The sequence below is a fragment of the Dendropsophus ebraccatus genome, chromosome 12 (genome assembly GCF_027789765.1).
Source record: "Dendropsophus ebraccatus isolate aDenEbr1 chromosome 12, aDenEbr1.pat, whole genome shotgun sequence".
Lineage (NCBI taxonomy): Eukaryota > Metazoa > Chordata > Amphibia > Anura > Hylidae > Dendropsophus > Dendropsophus ebraccatus.
In genome coordinates, this window is record NC_091465.1 from 64,847,301 (window position 1) to 64,872,980 (window position 25,680).

The 25,680-nt window shown below is 43.6% G+C and overlaps 1 protein-coding gene across 1 annotated transcript in view; it reads right to left on the minus strand.

The window, feature by feature from the left end:
- CADM4 (cell adhesion molecule 4) overlaps positions 1-25,680 on the minus strand; it is a 277,306-nt gene that overhangs the window by 12,741 nt on the left and 238,885 nt on the right. Inside the window, exons 4-6 of the mRNA XM_069946938.1 lie at positions 25,385-25,519; positions 12,403-12,564; positions 7,401-7,491 (exon numbers count right to left, since the gene is read on the minus strand). Coding sequence (XP_069803039.1) covers positions 7,401-7,491; positions 12,403-12,564; positions 25,385-25,519 — 388 coding nt within the window. The remainder of the gene's footprint in view (positions 1-7,400; positions 7,492-12,402; positions 12,565-25,384; positions 25,520-25,680) is intronic.

The following is a 25,680-nucleotide window of genomic DNA, read 5'->3' on the forward strand; positions in this document are numbered from 1 at the left end:
ACATAATAGGGCAAAATTGTATTAGCCTGAGGCAGAAGATGTGCCAGACTTCAAGGTGCCCAGGGGGGGACATATGATTGGTTCAACCTGTGCAGCTGTATAGGGGCAAAGCAGATGAGGGTATGTGCACACTATTCCACTGCACGCCCCCAGTTTAGGTTCCACCCGTCCCATAGGCTCCATTCTATGCTCAGGCAGATTCTGCCATCAGCCCAAAGAATTGACATGTCAATTCTTTGGCCGAAAGGCGGAATCTGCCTGAGCATAGAATGGAGCCATGGGGAGCGGTGGCTAATGGCGGAATCCACTTTAAGCTGTATGTGCGGATTTTATAGTATGCACATACCGTTAGGTCCCATTAGCTGAGCTTCCTACTATCCATGTCATTGCCTGAACTAAAGACTTTCATAGCTAAAATATGGCCCCTACGTTATCTGTGTACACCCGAGGAGATGTCGGAATAAATGCATCATGGTGCTGACTACAAAGCCCCCAAATTATTTCAATAGCCCCTATTTTTTTTTTTATATAAAACTGGCTATAAACTGGAGCCATGCATAGAGAAAATTCTGTATGTTTCTTTACTTGATCTTAAATCTACATAAGGTAGTAAATCACCACTAAGTAGTAAAGTTATATTGAAGATGTCCACTAGATTTAGATGACTTGAGTTGTGTATGCATTTGTTCTTTAGGATTAGAAAAAAAACAAACAACAACATAGCTGCTTATTTTTACAAACAGCGCCACACTTGTCCTCAGGTTGTGGGGTAGTATTACAACTCCATTCACTTTAAAGGGGTGCAATACCACACATATAGAGGGCATGCAGCTAGGTTGTTCTAATCTAGTATAACCCCATCTATAAGTTATTTAGCAGTATTATATTCTGCAAATCCCAAGAGGCCAAGTTCTCCAGCTGCCTAAGGATCCCAACTCATAATGAATAGACTTGCTGAAGTCTCTAAAGGGAAGAAATCTGTCTTTAATAATGCAGCCCGAGCCTACGGCACGCTAAACCATATTTGAAGCTTGTTCATTTTTTATCCTACGTCAATAATTTTCGTACATTTTTCATGACAATATGGCCAGCGGGGGCAGTGTTTAAATGAAAGACATGTCAAGCCCGCAGAATTCAGGGGCCGGCACTTCCCTAATTCTCAGATTTATAGATCAGAAGTTTGCATTTAAGTTTTTTTTTTTTTTTTTTTTTCACTTCTCAGACCCAAAAAACCTGAATACATAAAAGATGAGAAAACGGCAGCGGCTGCCACAATGCCGATCACTGATTTTTTTTTCCCATTTGGAGAGGAGATATAGGAAAAGCATGCTGACCCACTGAAGTGCGGCCGCTGTTGGCATACAGGGAAACAGCTGGGGAGAATTAGGAACGAGAGAAATGGCCATTTATGAACAACTGGCTCCTTCTCTTCTTTGCCAGAACAAAAGGCTCCAAATTTGTTTTCATTCAGCGCAGACAAAGAGCCTTAAATGACGCTGTGACCGGCTGACACGGAGGAGGCGACTGAAGAGCGTCTTGCCGGATGGATTGCTTTACAGCCGCCGCATTCTCTTGGCTCACTAATAACTTATCCTGTGGTTACTTTTAACTTTTGGACATAATAGAAACTAATTCCTCTGTGTAACAATGGGCTGGCGGGGGCACAGGGCAGCTCTCGTGCCAAGTGATACTCTGCACACAAGATCAAGACGGTTACCCAGGCAAATCACAGAATATTAGGAATATTACAGACGACCATCAGGGTTTTTTCCCAAGCTCTATATCATTTAAGGGGCCTCCTCCGCCACATACTGTAAGGACACTACTATGTGGAGCTGTGCGGGCCTGAGGAGACATGGGTGGGGGCAAATATTTATTTCTTTGGAATTATAGTAAATATTTATATTATTTACATAATAATATTTATATATTTACATAATACAGCTCTAATAGCAGCACCATGTGATACCTTATAATACCACCATAGAGTGCCATACATGCTCACATAATAGTAGCATCTACTGCTTAAGTAATACTTCCACATAGAGAAAACATAAGATATACTGCCATAACCCTATCATAATACCAGCGCCATGTGATGCCTTATACCACCATATAGTGCCGTACATGCTCACATAATAGTAGCATCTACTGCTTATGTAATACTCCCACATAGAGAAAACATAAGATATACTGCCATGACCCTATCATAATACCAGCGCCATGTGATGCCTTATACCACCATATAGTGCCGTACATGCTCACATAATAGTAGCATCTACTGCTTATGTAATACTCCCACATAGAGAAAACATAAGATATACTGCCATGACCCTATCATAATACCAGCGCCATGTGATGCCTTATACCACCATATAGTGCCGTACATGCTCACATAATAGTAGCATCTACTGCTTATGTAATACTCCCACATAGAGAAAACATAAGATATACTGCCATGACCCTATCATAATACCAGCACCATGTGATGCCTTATAATACCACCAGTACCAACACTGACACAGGTGGGGAATAGGAGACAATCTGCCTGGAGCATTCCTAATGATGAGGAGGGTGGGGAGGAGGGACAGAGAGGTTGTGCCAACCTAATGCATACACAATGTAGGCCCGTTGGGCACGGGGCTGCCAGTTTAAAAGTTGTTTTTTAGGACAATACCTGCATCACCTGCTGAACGGACCCCAGGACAGATCTTGGATTAAAGCAGCTATCTGAAGGTACAAGCAGTTTGGGGGGGTCAGATTGTGAGTACAGTGTCACTTTAAAGGGAACCATTCACCCCGTGGCCCCCGTTATAAACAGACAAACAGTCACATAAAGGTCAATATACTTACCATATCGCTCCCGGTCCCGTCCCGGATCTCGTTGTTGACACGGAGAAATCGCCGAATCTTCTTCTCGCGCCCATTATGGTAATGAGCGCCGCCGGCCCGAAGTCCAGCCTTCTCCCCGCCTCCGACACTTGATTGACGCCGGGTCTTCTTCGTCTTCGTCTTCTCTCTTCTCGCCGGATCCCGCGCAGGCGCCGTGACGGTCGTTTTCGGCGCATGCGCAGTTCACAATTGAAGCCGCTCCACAGCTTCAATGTTTACTGCGCGTGCGCCGATTGTCAGAGCTGGTGACGTGTTGGACTTCGCGCATGCGCGGTACACAGGAACGTCAAGAGCACGTATCCTGTTTACCGCGCAGGCGCAGAAGAGATGACGAGACCTTCGCAACGGCGCCTGCGCGGGAATTCGTGAGGAGACTGAAGACTGAAGACGTCAATCAAGTTCCAGGAGGCGTGGATGGGCGGCGACGAGAAGAGGACCTCATGAATAAGTTGGACTCGTCCGTCGTTTCCTATGGACGTTGGACTCATCTCAGCTCATTACCATAATGGGCGGGAGAAGAAGATTCGGCGATTTCTCCGTGTCAACAACGAGATCCGGGACGGGACCGGGAGCGATATGGTAAGTATATTGACCTTTATGTGACTGTTTGTCTGTTTATAACGGGGGCCACGGGGTGAATGGTTCCCTTTAAGTCTGATCTAAGCCCAGGCGAGCGGGACTTACCACTGGTGCATGCTTTTTCCATGGTGTACGTGATAAACGTGACCACAAGGTGTGCGGAATCACTGAACATAGTGAGTAAAAGCAGACTGGGCACCGGAAATATAATATTTTTTAAAATGGAGTTTCCCTTTAAGTGTACAGTGACACCATATTGGGGATGGATCTGCAGCTTTTTGCTGGTATACACAGAACGCATTGCCATCATCAAGCATATGCATATTCAGTAAGCCATCAGCTGCTTTATTATACACACAATGGCTGTAAGAACATTATAGATGCGCTCAGCACATTCGCCACATATTACTTATATTTTTATGCACAAATCTGCAGCACAATATTTCCCATCACACAGTAAGAAAATACATTACTGATAATGGAGGCCCATATACTGAGGCCCGTAAGTATCTAAGCAAGTCAAAGGCAGTATCTATCTATATATCGATCATCTATCATCTATCTATCTATCTATGTTCTACTATCCATCTATCCCCTATCTATCTATATATCGATCATCTATCCCCTATCTATCTATCTATCTATCTATCTATATATCGATCATCTATCATCTATCTATCTATGTTTTACTATCCATCTATCCCCTATCTATCTATATATTGATCATCTATCCCCTATCTATCTATCTATCTATCTATCTATCTATCTATCTATCTATCTATCTATCTATCTATCTATCTATCTATCTTTCTAGATGGAAATATACAAAACAGATATCGAAGCAGCACTACTTACAATATTTTCAATCAAACATACGGTATATACCTGTCTAATATCTATCTCTTTCCTATATCTCTAATGTTTCTCTCTTTCTCTCTCCTTTCTTTCCCTTATATATCTGATAGATTTCTATGAAGAGACCATGTTGCTCGGCCCTTTATAGGCCCTTGCTATCACCACCATAGTTGGGCACAACTTACTGCTTTTTACGCAACAGTCAGACTCCAAAACAGCCCTAAACCCTGGCATATTTGACACCATGACTTGTGCTGCATCCCGAGTACAGTCACCACCAGTGTCAGACTAGGGTATCTGGGGCCCACTAGAGGAAATTATCCTGGGAGCCTGCACAACATGTTAATCAGTGTTAATGCAGGTTATGAAGCTGGGGGCCCACCGGAGGATCCTCCAGTCCTCTGGTGGGTCAGTCCGACACTGGTCACCACCACACTGAATTGCATTGTGTCACATCAGCTTGTTAACAAATGTAAAGCTCTGCAGCCCCAACACAAGGTGGCGCCATAACCCACTTGCAATGCCCCCAGATATCAGGGCAGGGCATCCTAGATATTCAGGTTGACTTTCTACTACCTCAGAGACCGTACAGACTGTAGAGAGAAGCTACCTGCAGGGCTCAATAAGTAGGATGCGTGTCACCGCCTAACAGCGCCCACTTCACACATTGCAAATTGCCTGTTTTTGTGTGTTGTTTTGTTTACACCGCCTCTTGCTGTTTTTTTTTTTTTTTTTTACAATAATCCATCTTGAAAATCGCTGGGGTGCAGGCCGGTCTCTGAACAGATGAAAAGTCTCCGTAATAATAAAACTCAAGTATCCCTCTTTGTACAGCTGAGATGTTGAGAGGTTTCGCACAATAAAACGACTTTACCGCGCTGTTCTGCTCACATCCTCCAGACTGATTACACTATGAATTCCATCAGCGCCAAAAGGTGGCCGAGTACTCTCAAGGTGGACGCAAAGCCTAAGATGCTATATAACAGCCTAGGCCACAGTATTCCTATATTATGTGTATAAGGAACTGCTGAGACATGAGGCACAAAGTACCTCACCTGTGATAAAATATACAGTAAAAAATGTATATGTATTTTCCATAGGGGAGCTGCCCAACCGATGGATCTCTGGCTGTAGCAAAACCGCATCCAAACAAACTTCCCATAGCTTAAGGCTGGCATGATGGGAGTTGTAGTTTTGCAACAGTTGGGGAGCACTGCCCTAAAAGTAAGGAAGCCACTGACAACCCTCACTCCGGAGTAGCTTTTCATAGCTCAAGCCAAGGTTAAGACTCTGACAACAGTGTTCCCCAACTGCAAAAACTACAAGACCCCATAATGCCCATACAGGAGGAGGGATAGAGATGGGAGAAGACTCCCTATAGGTTTTCAAGTGACTGCAGTAATGGGCTTGGAAAGTCAGAACCATTATATGAGCCAGAACCATAGCCATTCCCCCATATACCATATTACAAGGTATATTTCATTCACCACCCAGCAGATGGCGACAATGAGAACAACAATGAGAAAGCTCCTCCCACTGTAAAGAAGATATGAAAGTGGTGCTTTTTCCCAAGGCATGCTGGGAGAGAAGTTCAGCTGTGAAATTTAGCTATATAGGAATTCCGATTTTTAAAACTTTTTTTGCCTTGTGACTTATGGCTGCATATAGGAACCACGGATGTTAATATCTGTCATGCCTGGAGTTGCCCTTTAAAGATAAAGTAGCGATATTAGGGAGGATGGAGCATCACATTAGGTCTGAAGAGGACGGCAGAGATTAAAGTCATAGCTCCACGCTGAATATTAATGTCCCCATGTGGTGCTATGCTGGCATCCCGGAGCCCTGTAAGATTTGTCTCTGTTTTATGGGGTTTTCTGGAGAAGCGGACTGATTAGGATTCCTGGTGGTGTTTAGGGCTGCAGCGAGAGGCTGTTCGTCTGCTCTTTCTCTCTGGCTGCCGCTGCAGTGCAAGATATATGGGGTGTGCAGGTCGTATTAAAACACGTTTTATGTTCTGCCTGCACGTCATTGGGATGTCTGTGGGGTTTATATATCCGTGCAGAGGCTGCAGAGAAGCGGTGGGGACGATTTATAAGAACAGAGCCTGAATAGTTCCAGCGTCGCAAAAAAACACAAAATGTAGTTATTTTTTTCCAAAAACCCCCCCCCCCCCCCCCCACACACACACTGCTGTTGCCGCTCCTCGACGCGTATTTCACTGTGAAATCTTTTGCCGCTTCCAGGGCAGACGGGAAGGTGATCTTATATGCGTGTCACGAGCGCTCCGGGAAACCAGTGGATTTTGGACAGCTCTGGAGATCTCCATAAATAGCAATGCCAGTCAGATAAAGAAATTCTATTACCTATTCAGATTCATGTCCCTAGGGGGCGGTAGTATAGTAGACTTAGTATATTCAATGTAGTGCGCTAAGACAATGGCTGATTTAGCTTGAGAGGTGACAACAAGGAGTATTGTGAGCCACAAATGTGTTCTGAGAGGTTGTCAAGACCCTTCCTGCTCTCCATATGTATTGTATTATATTATAGTGGCTGCACGGGATTGGATGAGGGCCCTAGCCCTGCCCCAGTAATGGGCCCCAAAGATCAAGTCAAAGTTACTCTATTCAGAACAGACTTTAAAGCCAACTTCTTGTCTCTATTTCTTAATGAACGATTCATAAAAAACCTTATAGCTGGTATGTCCTGAGTATGATGATAAAAACATGTGGACGTCACATGATCTCTATAATTGGAGGGGGACCTCAGGATCTTCTTCTGTGGGCCCCAACAATTCTGCACTTACATGGTGATAGCATATTGACTGGCTTAGTGTCCAAAGCCATCAATGAAGTAAGGCTGGGGAAGGAGCCAGAGCTATGTTTTTTATGCCATACTCCAAGTCTAAACTTTCACAGACAACAAGTAGGTAGTTTCTTATGGCCGTAATTCGATGGCTTTTACCATAAGGTTAAGTAGGACCATGGTAGCCCCAAAAAGTACTAAAGTGACAGTAATAGGGGTGATAATGGTGCCAGGACTGAGGCCAATGTATGATGGACATAGGTGGTACTTACCTGGGATTCCCAGTTATGTCACACTTCAGAGTCAATGGGTCTCCTTCCCTCACCAGGCTCTGGGAGGCTTGGATTCGAGCTGTAGGGGAAACTGCAGGAGAAAAGAAAGAAATGTAAAAATATTAAATGATATGGTTTCTAGCAGAAGACACTGTAGGGTGGCATGGTACATAATACTCACAGTCTAACCTATGTATATGGCTAACTTTAGTCTGTCAAGTATTTGATAGACCAAAAGTGACCATAGACAGTGGTAGTATTACTATAAAACCTGGCAACTTGTTGGATTAGTACCTACGTGAAGTGGCTTTATGGGGTCCACCCTTAGCCCTCCAGCTGTTTGGAAAACTGCAATTCCCCCAGTCAAAGCTTTGGCTGTCCAGGTATGATTAGAATTGGAGTTTTGCAACTGCTGGAAGGCCACAGAACGGACACCACTGCTCTCGAGGATATAGATAGCACAGGCATGCCCTATCAAGACCATTTGAGGTTTTTCCAGGATTAGAAAAGTCAAAAATAGCACTGAGCTGAGATGCAGTGCTTCACATGTTTTTTTTAGAAAAATGCAGCCATATTTTTCTAATCTTGAATAGCCACGTTAGGGTGGGTTCACACTACGAAATCAGTGCAGATAAGTTCCGGCGGATTCAGTTGCTCACAGCGGCGCGCATCTCTGCCCGTCCCATAGACTCAATTCTATGGGCGGGTGGATTCCGGCGTCCACCAAAATAATTGACATGTCATTTCTTTCGGTGGACGGCGAAATTTAGTCTATGGGACGGGCGGATATGCCATGTAAGAACAACACTTTAGCAATGATGTGATCTTGACAGGTTTAAGGGGCTAAAGGTGGCCATAATTATTAGACATGTGTCGGCTATACCTGTTGATTTTGATGGGACTGGCCATCCCACTAATCTGTATTGAGACCTGCTGGGTCTCGCATGGTAGATGATGTTGGTGGAGAAGGATCGGCCATGCTAGATTTTTTTTGGGTGTATGAAATGTCTGCATGCGGCTGTACCCCCTTCTCTATTCACAACACTCGAAGATAGGACATGAGATTCGGGAGAGATTGCTGTCAGCAGAACGGTCATCCACATGACAGCTATCGAATGTAAATGACTACCTTAAGATTGTTATATCAATGGTGGGGGCTTTGGAGAGACACTTTGGTTAGGTGGAAGTTCTCTGTTGAATTATTTTCCATGTTTCAGGTTTAAGCAATTACAACATTCTTGAACGGACCATGGGGTGTCTTATTACACATCCGAAGGCATTACAGCAGACATTGGGGAGGCTGTGCCAGCTCCATTCTGTACACCTCCATAACCTTGTCCGTTCCGGCAGTGACATGGGTTTCCATGGATACTTCAGAGCTGGTGACGCCCCTGCAGCTAATTAGCTTGTTAGTCTGAAATGTTAATTTAATTAGAGGTATATGACGGAGATTTGCTCGATTTTTCATAGAATTATTCTGCCTTATCTTAAGCGGCTTTGGGGTTTTTTTTTCTCCTTTTTCCAGCTGAACCGCGAAATGGTCTGGAGAAAAGGCTGAAATGCATACACACAAAGCAGCAGACAGATAGATTGCAATGCAGCCCTCCCCCTCCTTCCTCCACAGTCCTCTCAGGAATGATTTCATTTTATTTACATAATGCTAATTGTGTATGCCGAGGTTCGGAAATCTATGCACGCAACGAGATGGCAGAAGGCCGCGTCGAGAGTAGTTACTGTGATCTCCGTCACCACGGGTGGTGGAAGGTGACTTGTAACCCGGGAATGTAACAGAGAAGACGCAGGTGACATATTCATTTATATTAACCTAAGGAATGAGAGTTCTGTTTCGTGAAGGTCTTATAAAGTGTGGCCCAGTTTGTCAACTATCAGCCAGGAAGTTCTCACCAAAAGACCAAGACCATAGAAGAAAACTATAAGAAGCTAAACTATGTTATGTTTTAGGTAGGGGAGGGCTACGGGAAGTAAAAAAAAATAAAAATATTGAGTGTTTTTGAAGTTTAAAGTTATAACCCCATTCACATTATGCTTAGGTGGATGTCACCCATTTATTCCATCGTGTTGCCAGTGGGCTCAAAGGTTTCACTGGGCTGAATGTAGTCCACCTGTGATTAAATGTGGGCCATTTTCTGAAAGTACGCTCAGGACTTCAAGTTTAATAGTCCATCACAGAGAGCATGTATATTTGGGAAATAGACCGACTTTAGTCACAACTAGACTATGTTTGGCCGAGGTCTATGGTCCAATTGGCAACACATAGTGCTCTATGTTGGCATTTAATGTTGTGCTGACATACAACCCAACGAAAGCCCAAAACCTGATGTGACTGAAGCCTAAAAAAACTTATGTATAGTGTGGTAGAGTAACAATGAAGACTATTTTAGGGAGGGTGAAGCCCTCTGTGCTACATTAGAGTTCTAAATCTCAAAAAGACTACCTCTTTCAGTAAAACATCCCAAGACCAGACCAAACGTTGGTGACAGATCATAGTGGCCATGTTCCATAGCCTTCTAGATGACCGTTTGTCAGTGTAACTTTGGGTTGTTCTTCATTTACAGCGTTTACAGCATTTCTTAGGCACCCAATAGCCTGTATACTGTATATGACAATTTTTCTTTTATACCATGTTTTTAGGTTAAGACCACATAGCTGTGGGGGGTAGAGAAGGATATTTTACAACATGGTGGAAAACAACCTGGTGGTAAACATGATCCTTTACAATTCCCAGAGCAAAGGAAAGCATGTGGTAAACACTTGTGATTTTCAGCGGTTGACAGAATATATGTATGTTATGTCCTTGCCGCCAAGTAGGATACTGCCCCTAGTGGCCAGATCATCTTGAATTATTCATACAGTGCACGGCGGCTTCTAGCAAGTAATGGCTGTTGTTTAAGAAAAATTAGAATTTCTCGAAATGTTCCACTACATTATCCTTTCAAGACCAGTCATTTAGAAATTACAAGTCCATCAAATAATGATCCGCCTGGAGTGAGGACATGCAATGCGTCTGCTGCTCGCCTCAGATAACATGAATGTGGGAGAAACACATTAAGAGACCCATTTGTGTAATGAACAATGATTCCAACGTGACAGCTGGAGATTCCAAAAATGTCAATAAGCAGGAGGTCAAGGAGTTAGTCAAGAGGGGTCAATGGGTATTATGAAGATTTACGTAGCATTTCAGGGGGTCTTTGTAAGGATTTCAGGGGATTTCTGGAAGTCAATGGGGGTCATAGCTTCAGAAACTTAAAATTCAATGGGTCACGGTTATTGAATATTACCGAATGGCAGATGATGACCTGTGACTTAATGTGAGATAATGATAATTAACGTCTGTCAACTGGAGGTCATGGAGTGATTACATATTATATAAACCAGGGGGTTCCATGAAGCTTAAGCTCTTGGCGTCGCGTCTAGAAAATTTACCATTTGGTGTTTTTGGGGCGATTTTAGGACAATTGTTCTGGTAAAACCAACCTCACATCTTATAAACTAATGTGGGTTGATGTGACTTCAAAAGTTTTAAACTTAAGTGGCTAGGGGTGGGGATTTTTATCCTTCCCATCTAGACAGATGTATTACAAGTTTTACTTTAGGAAAATTTAATTTTTAGGTGTATGGAAACACCTAAGTAAATAATGCTGCACAATAAAATGTTTTTTTTTTTTATTTTATTTTATTTAAAAAAAAAAAAAATAAAATAAAAAATGTGAAAGCTGATTTTTACACATATTTGTGCCAGGATAGGGGATAAGTGATCACAAGATGTCTGACTCCAGGACCCACCACAATCTTGGTACAGTGTTTGGCTAAGTTCAACATCCCCATAGAGAGAGACTGGAGTGTATATGCCTGACCGCCTGTAGGAAGCTGGATCACACATTTATCCCCTATGTGTATCCCCAAATTAATAGTTGTAATAGTGTGATATATAAATATATACAATTTTACCCTTTCTTTGCTTGTTTATTTCTTTTTTTCCCTCAATTTTAGATTACAAATTGAGTGTGATGGCTCTGTCGTGTATGGTAAAATGAATATAATATAAATATTAATAAAATTAATATAGGTAAACCTCAGTGATTGTGTCAGAGTTTCAGAGAGGTGCCCTGGTACCAGGACTTTGGATTTTTTCGCCAACAGCCCCTTTACAGTAGAAGCCAAGATTTGCAGTCTAAAGCTATCTTCACACATAGTATTTCCGTCAGTCCTTTTTCAACCAAAACCAGGCGTGTGTTGAAAATACAGAAACCGTGCCAATCTTTCCATTATAATTTTGCCCTGTCAGGTCCACTCCTGATTTTGCTTGAAGAAATACTGACCAAAAGACTGACGGAAATACTACGTGTGAACATAGCCTAAAGGTGTCCATACACCTTATTCTAAAGTTGGCCAAACTCTCCAATGCCAGCAAGTTAGGCTTAAAGTATAAGGCGTATCTGGCTTCCCAACACCTTAGCAATATCATCTGAGGGGTTGGACATGCTGGATTTTCAACATCTAACCCATTTGCTCTTGGAGGGATAAGCAGACACCAGAGTTGTCTGGTTGTGGTTTACCACCCACGCTCCCTGTAGAGAACACTGGAATGTTTATAGGGTGGATATTTGGCTGACTGTATGGCTACCTTAAAGGGGTTTGCTGAGTTATTTTTAGTAGTTCTTTACCCACAGGATAAGTATGAGATCCAAGAACAGCACTCGTCTAAAGAGAATGAATGGAGCGGCGGATCAAGCCCGTGTCTTCATTCAAAACTATGGAGCCATTCTAAAGATCCCTGGGGTGCACAGACGTTGGACCCCCCTGCAATCTCATGCTGTGGACAGAGGACAAGTAAAATAGCTCTGCAAAACCCTTTAATTCCTGTGTGCTGATGTGAACATTGGCCTAGAATATCCTTGATGTTAACATACATCCATACATGCCAATAGCAATTCCATATTGGATTGACCTTTAAGACAAAATTCAATGATTCACCACTTACACTGGACGTCCAACACGTATTGCGTTTGCTTTTTTTGTCCCTTTAAAGCCGCGTGCGAGGCCTCGCAGGTGACTATTTCTCCGTGATCCCTCCTTTCCACGGAAATCTGAATGCTGTTCGTAATGCTGAAAGTTTTTATGTTCTCCTGTTTGCTGGTAACTCCTAGAAAGTGAAAAAAAAGAAAGAAATAAAACATCAAATGAAATGTTTTGTGAGTCCTCCCCAAGGCTAGCAATGAGCTGAGCAAAAATCTAATATTTTGTGTCAAAAAATCCCATGTTTCTGTGTATACTGTGCTGTAGGCGCACACACCACCAGCTCCGCGCTTTCATCTGAGTTTCCATATGTATAATATTAAGACTCCGTTACATCATTTAGGTTATAAATCTGTTTCACGGTGGGTGATTAAAAGGGTCACAGAGGCTGAAACGCACGGTAAAAGAGAGCTCTCTATTAGGTTTCTGGGAACCAGCGACTTTAAGAAGTGAGGATTATGTCAATAAAGTTTATTGAAATGAGCATAAGAGTGGATTATACCCACCCCGACCCACAAACCATATACTAAATATTCTCTCTAGAAATATCTAATGAAAGTAGCTCAAGAAAATGGTTGTAGTATTATTTGGCACAGCATGGCTGTATTATTTTAGGCACAGTGTTGTAGCATTATTTATGCAGTATATGGCAGCATTACAATTTCATTTATACCAAAGAATTAGAAGGAGGGCCGTGTGCAGCCTCTACATGCTCTGCAATCATATAATAATACTGCCATACAGCCATGCATGATCACTATAAGCCTTTACTATAATGTCCGTTTTTTGATAATGATGGCTGTAAATAACATTCATGATCATTTGATAATTTACAGCCGTCATTATCAAAAGATGGTCGTTATTTGCCCTTATTTTTACATTGTGTGAACATAGCCTAAAAGTGTGACTAAGCATTATGCACTTTATAACACTACCATATATATAATATTAATTTCCTATTGCATAGCTAATATACCATCATACAGTGCCATAATACTGCCAAACTATAGGCAAATCTTACTATAAAAGTGTCAATTATTAGTTCCATGCCAATTAATATAGCATTTATATGCTGAAGCGCAGGGCCGGACTGGGAATAAAATTGTGCCCTGGCATTGGAGAGCGCAGAGGCGCACTTGTTGTTTGGTTTATGTTAAACATGTTTAAAGGGGTTTTCAGATTTAGTCTGGGTTCACACTACGTATATTTCAGTCAGTATTGTGGTCCTCATGGCAACCAAAACCAGGAGTGGATTGAAAACACAGAAAGGATCTGATCACACAATGTTGAAATTGAGTGGATGGCCGCCATTTAATGGCAAATATTTGCTGTTATTTTAAAACAACGGCTGTTATATTGAAATAATGGCAGTTATTTACTGTTATATGGCGGCCATCCACTCAATTTCAACATTGTGTGAACAGATCCTTTCTGTGTTTTCAATCCACTCCTGGTTTTGGCTGCCATGAGGACCACAATACTGACTGAAATATACTGTGTGTGAACCCAGCCTTAACCTTACTTGTCCCCTTTCCACAGGATCTCTAGATCTGCGCCCTGGCTCCTTTGTTATGAATGGAGCTGCGGGTTGGTGTGTGACCTGCAGCTCTATTAATTCTCTATGGAGCCGCCAGAAAGAGTAGAGTGCTGAGCTTGGCTTTCTCCGGCTGCTCCACAGAGAATGAATGGAGCTGCAAGTCAAGAGCCGACTTGCAGCTCCATTGATAACAACAATAACAACAACATTGATAACCCCCTTGATCATTTTTTACAAGATTTTTTACTCCAGATTTTTTCTGTAGACTTGAGTGGGAAATCCAGTTAGGTACCCTACCGCAATTAAGCGGAGAACGGTGGGTCCCTTTTGGATATGGACTGGGGAGAGTTGGGGTCCTCATCAGGTATGCCTGTCGATAGTTTAAGGGGGTTCAGGTGGAAGGCCTGAGGCTTTGACCTGGGTCAAGAAGGTGAAATATGAATAGGAGGCTAAACGTGATATAGAAAAAAGATATATAATGAAATGGTGAATAAATGGTGATGACCCTGTCTTTCTTGTTCTTAATTTTGTTTCCTTTCTTCTTGTGCTCTGACAGATAAAAAGGGGCATTCGTTGAGAGTTAAAGTAGGATATGGCAAGGAGTAGGGGGTGTCAGACTTAAAGTGGGTATAGAGTCCAGTAATATATTAAATGGTGTGTAAGACCGGAGAAACCGGGCCTGCCTTCTGGGTAAACCAGAAAACCCCTTTAGGGTGTGCTCACACTTAGTGAGTTTGCAGAAAATTTCATGCTGCAAGTTTCACCAGTACCACTATGGTCTAATGGTCCTGCATTTTTGCAGCAGATTTTCATTCGGCTGCGAAAATTATTTAGCTGCCGTGTCGGTACAAATAATAAACAGCCAATGCTTACCCCTGGCAAGCTCCTGCTCAAGTCTCTGTGACCCCGCTCGCTGAGGGCCCGCTTAACCAATCAGAGGCTGAGGCGGGACAGTGTACAGTCGGCTGAGCCTCGAGCAGGAGATAGCTGGGAGGAACGCAGGCAGGTAAGCATTGGCTGTTTATTATTGTTACAGGCATGGCAGCTAAATGTACATTCTCACAGCAGGATGAAAATCCACAGAAGGAATGTAGAGCCATAGACTATAATGGTATTGAGTATTGCAGCAGATTTCACTGCGAAATTCACCATGTAAACTCCCTATTGATCATTTTTGTACAAGTTTTTTTGGGGGTGTTTTTACACATTTTTTAATGGGGTGTTTCTGTCAAAATAAACTGATAAGCTTTCCACAGCATAGGTCATCAATCACTGATCAGAACCTGTTCACTTAAATGGGAGCTGAGCTGAAGTTAAAGGTCGCTACTAGAGATGAGCGCAACTCGAGCATGCTCCAGAGCAATCACTTGCCATTTGAATACTGGTGGCTGAAGAATTTGGATGCAGCCCTAGAGAGTCCTGGGAAACATGGATACAATCTATGGCCTACTCATCAGTCCATGGGCTTATAAATAATAAACAGCCACAATATATCATATACCTACAGCATGCTGCATTGTGAAAAAATAACATGGACCCAACAAATCTATTGCAAAATGTAATAGCATATCACTGGGAAGTAGATAAGCCTTTACACAGGGCCAATTTATTGTGTGCTGCATCTCAACTGGAGCTGCTGCACAGTACATTGTATGTGTGTTAAAGATAACTGGTTGATAATAAAGCTACTTCAGTCATGGTCCAATCACAGACTGTTATGATTTGAATTGGCTGATGAGGCTGGCGACCAACTGCCACCATCACTGTAGCGGTAAACAAGTCTGGTGGCAGCTGTGGTTACTGAGGGGCAATTTTCTGCCATTTCACAGACGCCTGATGGACGGCACAGCATCCCAGTACATCCCAGAACATCTACTGGTAAGTATTACTGGTACACACCGCACACAGGACAGCGGAGAGGACACTGATCATGGGGGGAGACTGGTCATGTTAGGCGGCCATGTAACTAGGTGACATTTATCAGACTTATCTGTACAGGACATAGAGGACATTAGTAATGGCGGCCATGGAGATCTGTTAGAAAAAACTGTCATCTCCAAGACCTGACCATATAACACTACAGGTTACAGGCTGCTGCCATTCAGATCATACATAGCTCTGTAATCTGGACCATAGAGTAATATGGGGCTGTCTGCAGCCTCCTCAATGGCAGATTGTGCTGCTCTATACAGACTGGATATTAGAACATGTGGGGTAGATTTATCAAGCTGTCTTACAGTACCAATGTTCTCTTTTGCTCTTTTGCCCATAGCAACCAATCACAGCTTAGCTTTAAAGTTTTCATCACCTCTGGTAAAATGAAAGCTAAACTGTGATTAGTGGCTATGGGTGACAGGGGTCCGCATTAGGGGGCTGGGGCAGGCCTGGGCTGGGAAGGGCGCTGGGTGGGTCCGTGTTAGGGGGCTGGGGCGGGCATGGGCTGGGAAGAAGAGGAGAAGAAAAAGAGGAAAAGAAAAAGAAGAGGAAGAAGAAGACAGGGGTGGACCTTGGCTGGGAAGGGCAATGGGAGGGTCCGCGTTAAAGGGCTGGGGCAGGCTTGGGTTGGGAAGGGCACCGGGATGGTCCGTGTTAGGGGCTGGGGTGGGCCTGGGCTGGGAAGAAGAGAAGAAGAGGAGGAGAAGAAGAAAAGGAGAAGTAGAGGAGGAAGAGGAAGAAGAAGACTGGGGCGGGCCTGGGCTGGGAAGGGCGCCAGGAGGGTCCGTGTTAGAGGGCTGGGGTGGGCCTGGTCTGGGAATGGTCCCAGGAGGGTCTACATTAGGGGGCTGGGGCGGGCCTGGGCTGGGAAGGGCGCAGGGAGGGTCCACGTTAAAGGGCTGGGATGGGCCAGGGCTGGGAAGAAGAGGAGAAGAAGAGAAGTAGAAGAGGAGGTGGAAAAAGAAGAATGGGGTGGGCCTGGGCTGGGGTGGGCACCGGGAGGGTCTTCGTTAAGGGGCTGGGGCAGGCCTGGGCTGGGAAGTGTGTCGGCAGGGTCCGCGTTAGGGGGCTGGGGCAGGCCTGGGCTGGGAAGGGTGCCAGGAGAGTCAGCGTTAGCAAAGGACAGGTAAATTAAGGTTTGGGTAAGGATTGGGTAATCGGGTTAGGGTGGAGGGGCTCCCTCATGGTGCCTTCACCTTGACGTGGTGAGGGAGCTTGCGTGCCTTGATGATCCAATGAGCTAAGCTGGCGGGATTAATTCTCCTGGCGGGGTCACCCGTGCCAGACAGGTCAATGGGGAGAGGCCAGACTAAGCAAGGCACCTAGAAGAAAGGGCTGGTATTCTAGAAATTGTAAAAATGTTCAAATACAATGGACATATACTATTGACAATACATCTAGCACTCTCACTACACATATCAGTCAGCAGGACACACCACACACATTACTATTCTCATCTGCTTTTGTTGTTGTTGACTGATGAACCTTGTAATAGAGAAGCAGGAGATGGCAGGACCCCTGCACCTAAGATTCCTGTCCATCAATAAGCCGGATACAGGACCCCAATCTGATGGATTTCTTAATATGTTATGAGTGCAGGGAGGGTGCAGTGCTGGGGAAAACCAGGCATCAATCTGTTCATAGACTGGACCACTTAGCACACCGGCTCATATGGCATTTGCCTGACTTGCCAGATAGGCAGTTAGGCCCTGCTGTAGTGTCATACAGTGCACAAACTACAACATCATAAAGTGCCATAGTACAGTTGCAAATAATATATTTGCAACTTTACTAATGCCATGCAATGGCAAGCTAATACTATATATAGTGCCTTAAAGGAAAACTCCAGTCACAGCAAAAAATCTGGTGCAGGTAGGGGGGTAGGGGGAACATTAAAAAAGTGCTGCATCACTATCTCTAACAGCTGTCAGAATCCATTTTCTCCTAGCTTTCTGCTATCTCACAAACCGGAGGAGAGTACCTGCTTAGCCAGTCAGTCATTGCAGTGTCCCGTCTCAGTCTCTAATTGGCTAAGTGGGCATTCTTGAGCCCGGGTAGTGACATTGCAGGAGCAGGAGTAGGGGAAGGCTGACGGGGGGTCAGAGATCGGTGATGCAGTGCTGCTGGTGCATGGGGACAGGTAAGTATGCATTCTTTATTAGGTTCCCTCTCAAGCACTGCCTACACCAGATTTTAGTTGTGGCTGGACTACTCCTTTAATGTATTATAGTTCCATACAGTGCACAAGTTTTACCATAAAACAGTCCTACAGTAGCCAAATATTATCACTATAGGGCAGTTTTGCAACCACGGATGTTATTTAATGAAGTGGCCAAATACATTAATTACTGTAGAATCCTGCCTGGAGTGTATACACAGAGTATACACTCAGGCCGGGATTCATTGCGGCCGCATCGAAAACTGACATGTCCGGCTCCGGACGCACTTTACATTGTCGGCTATGGTTATTTGTGGGCACACCCGAACGTGCCTCCATTTCAAATCAAATGAAATGAAGTTCATCCGGCAGGTACTGCATTACTGGCTGGGATGAACTTCACTGACACCGGCCGTTCTGTGCTGTTGTCATAAGCTGTGTGAACCCAGTCTAAAGTTGTAAACTTTGTCATATATTAGTATCATATATGGTGCCTTAATATATCATAATGTCATACATTGCACACACTATACCATCATATAGTGTGATAATACCGCCATACAGTGGGCATCGCAATGTAATGTTTACATTTATACTACCCTGCCTCATAGGGGTTCTATGGCTTACACCTACGTGTGTAAGCGTAAGTGTAAGCCTCTGCCTGTGTCTCTCTAGCGTTGGATGACCACCACTGACCTACATTGTGCTGCTTGAAAATCGCACTGATGGCGGTCAAATAAAAAATGCGCAGTATGGTCACAAGGTACAAACTGCTGTCAAATACACGGATAAAGGGGATAAGGAAATCACACAATGGAGCCGATGACTTCCAGTCACTCAGATTACCTAACCTTGAAATTAGCTTATCCGCCGGCAGCCGCGGTGACTTTTCTGCAATCATCTTAATTTTTCTTGACAGGAAGTAATTAATCCTGTGAGACGGGTCAAATATCAGTCGATTAATGGGTTAAATATCAGACTGCCACCGAAACTAAACAAATATGTGTAATACATAAACATGAGCGCCCAGTAGTCACCACAGGGAGCGGCCATCTTGCCTGCTAAGATTAATGATTAGCATTTCAGTCCGCGAACGCGACCTTTTTTTAGTCGGAGGCCTCAATCGCTTGTATTTCTTTCTTTCTTTAGAAAGCTATAGTTTTTACGCGGCGCTGTGTGGTGGTGGCTTTTTCTGGCTTTCATTTCAATCTTCTTTCTGAGTGGTTCTGACTTATCACAGTTGTGATCATCTCACGGAAGAGAAGGAAAAAAAAAAGAGTTCCGCCATCGATGTTACCACCGCGCTCCGTTACCACAGGTCTCCGAACAAGAAGACGCACATTCCATTTATGCTGTGAATAAAACGGCCCCGGGGGATGTAGTTAATGCAGAATTATCCTTTCATGCGTAAACTAACATGTGTTACTTACCAATATGCAGCGTAGGTAGCCATGTTGCATGCTTAGAGCTAATCTGTCAGAGTCTCTAACTGTACAGAAATACTATAAGCTACCGGTATTTTAGGGTGTCTTGAGTGCAACAATAATAGATGTGTCCGTAATCCTGAACCAATTTCTATCTTTAATCGAAATATTTTATTATTTCTTAGTCATCACAGCTCCAAATCTCCTGCCTAGAGTTACATGATAAAATTCTGTCTGCCTGAGGTCACCACTAGGGGGAACTGACTGCATACAGTATTATGATTGTGCTCAATGTATAAATGTATACAGTACAGTTCCACTCTATGGAACCCTTGTTGCGTGTAATATTCTCTGCAGAGTAAAGCATTATTTCTGTTATATTACATCATAGTATCGGCATACCTGTATGTGACATAATGTATGTTTTCATTACTCTATGCTGTATAGTAGTATGTGGTCACATTACTTTGCACATTGTCCTATTATAGTGATATCATTCTGTGTATTATGACATTGCTGTACTGTGATATCACTGTGGGCATTATGCCTGTATTTTGACATTGCTTTGTTTATTAATCTATCAACTGAGCCTGAGGCGGGAAGCCGGACCCTTTTATTAACTTCCCCCCGCCCCCAGGCTCCCCAGCACGTGACCAGGCCAGCCTACCAGCCCAGTCATGCGGGCCTGCACGCAAGCCTGCTGCCGCGCTCCGGCCCTTCTGTACTGTGCTATCACTGTGTGCATTACTTTTGTACTGTGACATGACTGTACTGTGCTATCACTGTGTGCATTCCTTCTGTACTGTGCTATCACTGTGTGTATTACTTCTGTGTTGTGACATGACTGTACTGTGCTATCACTGTGTGCATTACTTCTGTACTGTGCTATCACTGTGTGCATTACTTCTGTACTGTGCTATCACTGTGTGCATTAATTCTATACTGTGCTATCACTGTGTGCATTATTTCTGTATTATACCATGACTGTATTGTGCTATCACTGTGTGCATTACTTCTGTATTGTGACATGACTGTACTGTGCTATCACTGTGTGCATTACTTCTGTACTGTGCTATTACTGTGTGCATTACTTCTGTACTATAATATCACTGTGTGCATTACTTCTGTACTGTAATATCACTGTGTTCATTACTTTTGTATTGTGACATGACTGTACTGTGCTATCACTGTGTGCATTACTTCTGTAATTTGAATGGGTGCTTAAAAAAATACAAACAACCAATAAACAAGTTTTTCTTTTGTTTGCTGATTGCGTATTGGCTAATTTGGCTGCATAAAAAGGCCTTAAATGAATTATGTGTGTGTAACATATATATAGCATGCCCAGACTGTGTCAGACTGGAAAGAATAAAGCACTTCCTGCAGGGCATCCAGTAGCTGCTAAGTACTGGAAGACTTGAGATTTCTAAATAGAAGTAATTTACATATCTGTATAACTTTCTGGTACTAGTTGATTTGAAAAAATAAAAAATAAAAAAATCCGCTGGAGTACCCCTTTAACGTTATCTCACGTACATCACCCTGTGCCTAGAGGTCCAGTCATGTGCCTGAATGAGCCTTGTGAAGGTTCAGAAAATGAGTGCTGATCACCGAGATCATTGCATTTATATGAAGCCTGTCTTTAGGTCTCAAGCCCAATTTTTACTATAGGGCCCCATAATTACTAGTAACATCCCCAATGCTGAGATATGATTGTCTGAAGCCTGAGGCTGCACTGCTGAGAGACTCTCATAACAACCTGTGCCCTTCAGACTCCTGCCCGGTGCCATGTTTTCATTGAGACCTTAAGCAGATCTAAATGACCAAACACATCGATGTCCTCACATACACACATCCATCATGCCAGACAGGATGTAGATATTGATGTATTAGGTGGAAGGGGAATCCTATGAACACATATCTGGATCATACTGAGATTCTAGGTGAATGGACAGGGACCTCCGTGACGCTGTCCTGCCTGTACACAGTTGTCTATTGAGGTTTCTCTAACCATCTAGAGGTCAATCAGTTTTTCAAGGATTGTCTTCTCTTTGACGTCAATGAGCAGATCATGTGTGCAGGCCACATTTACCTGCTGAGGAAGGTGAAGCATTACAGTATACTCATTCAATCGGATTCAATTGGAGTCAGCTGCGCCATTGTCCACATTGTCATTTTTTTTTTCACGTCACAAGTTGTTCTAAGTTCTCTGCCCTCTTTATAGAGGGCGCTATAGATTGGGATGCATGGAAAGGTCATCATCTTCTTCTTCAGCTTTTCTATTTTATTGTATCCAGAATCATTTCCAATATCCCAATACAAATGTCACATTCCGACGGCCATAAGAACCTGAGCCGTTTCTTGTAAGAGTGTGGGCCTGGGCGCTAGCGTGTGATTTCCCACTGTGCGTTCCGGCACTTTGCCAGGGGGATTAGAGCTCCCGGGGCAGCGCCAGTATCGCAGGGCGCTGGCACTGAACGCTCCATGTGTTTGGTAATCTAGAGATTGTGGAGTGTCTGGCTTAGCTCTCTATCGGCCTCCTGCATCTCTCCCTTCATTATCTGGCTCCCCTATCGCGGCGGAGCAGACACCCTATATATCTCCCTATTTATAGCTGTACACATCGCCGCTGCCGCCGCCGCCGCCACTGTCTTATCTGCTGTAATTCTCAATATTCCTGTCTGCAGTTTCTATCACCCCGCAGCCACAATGAGTCCCGGATACAGTCTGTATCATAGGCCGAGCACTTGTAGTTCTCTGCGCACAACGTCTACGCACTGTTATGGCCCAAAGGAGAGGGGGGAAAATCCTACTGTGAAACGGGGAAAAGGCTGATCACAGCGTTCTCTACGTCTCCGAGGACACAACACTATGCCCAACATACACAGACTCAGGGGGCTTCATACATATACATCCAAACATACGCTTCCTGCGCTGTCAGGGGATCACACATATAAACTAAAGCAAATATTGAATACAAACAGTATATTATCATCTATACACACATACGTGGATCACATGGCCGGGATTGTGGGCCGCAGTGCAAATATAATAACAAGATACTCAAGTCTCACATGTCCTGTATCACAAACAGACAAACCCTCCAGGTACAACAGCTTAGATACACAGGCTCAGCAGTACACTCAGCAGTTTCTACATATACACGTCACACATATACAGGTTAGATACTTCAGCCTAGCAGATATTGGGGGAGATTTATCAAACATGGTGTAAAGTGAAACGGGTTCAGCTGCCCCTAGCAACCAATCAGATTTCACCTTTCATTTTCCAAAGAGTCTGTGAGGAATGAAAGGTGGAATCTGATTGGTTGCTAGGGGCAACTGAGCCAGTTTCACTTTACACCATGGTTGATAAATCTCCTCCATTGTCATGCATGCAGGGATTAGATACATCACATAAAAGCATACGGCTTAGCTACACCAGCTAATAAGCTTATAGGCTTAGATATACCAAAGCAGCAGGCTGTATTACACATATAGGGCTGAGATACAGGCTTAGATACATTCGCTCTATAGACATTACACATGATAGATTTATACAGAAGCTTGACATGTGTGATGTGTCTCTACTATGCCATGTAGCTAGGCCTAACATGCCTGATAGGCTTATATAGAACCTCAGCAGAGTCTATTAGATATACAGTATGAGGCTTAGGGCCCTATTCCACCGGACGATTATCGTTCAGATTATCGTTAAATCGTTCGAATCTAAACGATAATCGTTCGGTTGAAATGCAGTTAACGATTAACGACTGAACGAGAAATCGTTGATTGCTTTTTTAAGACCTGGACCTATTTTTATCGTTGCTCGTTCACAAAACGTTCGCAAATCATTCGCATTGAATAAGACGTCGTTCGGTCGTTCGCAATAGATACGAATGCAATAGCGAAGAAATAGCGAAGAAAAACGATCGCAATTACGATCATAAGTAACGATTATCGTTCCATGGGAATGAGTGAACGTTTTCAGGTCTTTCGCAATAGCAGTCGTTTGAGATCGTTAATCGTTAACGATTATGCAAACTATAATCGTCCGGTGGAATAGGGCCCTTAGATACATGGCTCAGCAGAAAATATCATATGCACTACTTGAATTCACTATACATAAGGCTGTCATGTCACATGCCTGCAGGACTGTAGCCATACATGAGTGATACTGTCAGCTTTACAGTATCTAAGCCATGCATTTGATACTTTCTGTACCATGTATCCAACCCTCATATGTGTGATACTATGTACTGAGCTTCTGTATATACAGTAAGGGCCCTATTACACAGGACGATTATTGTGTGAAAATCGTTATATCGTTTGAATTTAAACGATAATTGTTCTGTGTAATTGCAGACAACGATCGAAAAATTGTTTGTACCTCGTTGATCGTTGATTTAAGGCCCTATTCCACGGAACGATTACCGGCCGTTACTGACGACATCGGCCGTTACGGACGATAATTGTCCAGTGGAATAAGAGGCAACAATCACCCGACATGAACGTTGAAGTCATTTGTCTTTCAACATGTTGAAAGACAAACGACTTATATAGCAGCGATCTGCTGCCGTCACTCTGTGGAATAGGAGTGGTGGCAGCAGACCCCCCCGCAGCTCTCCCTGGACTCACCCGCTCGCTGCTGCCGCATGGCATAGTGGCTGCAGCGAGCGGGGGGATCTCAGCTAATAGCTCTCGTTTACTCGTCAGAGTCGGGCCGTGGAATAGGGCCTTTAGATCTGAACCTAAAATTATCGTTAATCGTTCGCTAAGCCTTCGCTGTAATTCCACATTCGTTCGCTCAAGTTGCGTATTTGTTCACTAATCGTTCAGTATAATTGCACATTGTACATTGTTTTGCTGGGATCAGAAGGAATAAACGATCGTAGTAACAATCGCAGTAACAATCATAGTAATGATCTTAACTAACGATTATCGCTCTGTGTAATATGGTGAACGATTTCACATTTGTGATCGTTTATCGCTTAGTCTTAAAAATCGCTCTGTGTAATAGGACCCTAAGCCTATCAGATATATTAGGCTTAAATACATAGCTCATCAGAGCAAGTACCACATGCATAGCTTAGATACACTATACAGACGAGAGTATCATACATGTACAGCTTAAATACACAACTCTGCAGACAGTCTGACAGGTTTAGGTGCTGCCGCTCAGCAGACAGTATTACACCTGTTAGGCTTAGATGCACCAACCCAGCAGGTAGCATTACATAACAGCCTTCAGTACACTGCTCACTAGACAGTACCACACACAATAGGCTTAGATACAGCAGATATGCAATCATATCACATATATCAGGCTTATACACAGAAGCTCAGCAGAGATTATCATCTGTGATGTCTGCAGAGCTGCTGTATCTAAGCCTTTCCTATGTGATACTGTCTGTTAAGCTGTTATGCCTTAGCATGGCATGTGATATTTTCTGTTGAGCCACGTATCTTAGCCCAATGTGCGTGATACACTCTGCTGAGTACTGACTATACTATATTGTATTATTTGCTTAGCTGATGTTTCTGTTAATCTCGTCTTTAGGCCATAGGCTTAGATACACTATCTTAGATACAGCAGCTGGACAGCTATCCCTGGAGGTCTCTTCTCATGAATCCCACACAATCTATCAGCTCATCACTGTGGTGCTGCGGCTATAAATTCAAGTGACATGCTATTACATAAGCCAAAACCCTCACCATAAATAATACATACACCACTTAGACTATACATACAGTCTCCCGGGATGTCATACTAAATTACAGCGCTCACCACAGCCACTCCGCTGAGGTATAGTGGAGCGCACACATAGCAGAGCTGAGGATGTGGTACCAGGGAATGGCCACTATGACTGCCAGTCTGGGTCTTGTGTCCTCACCTTTCAGCTCCCGGCCGCCCCGGTACCACCTCAGCGTGGCTTCAGGCTTCGTCCTGGGCGCAGAGCAGATAAGCTCCACTTGTCCTCCTTCCACCGCCTGCTCCTTCACCTCCACCACTGGGTTTTCTGGAGGAACTGTAGGGCAAAAAACCCAGAAGTGAATAAGCATGATGGTTATCCTATTACCATGAGAGTGTACCTGAATGGCTCTACAGGTTTCTAAAAAATATGTCTGACAGCATCATACCCATCCATGGATCATGTCTGGTATTGCATCTCAGCTCCAGGAAATTGAA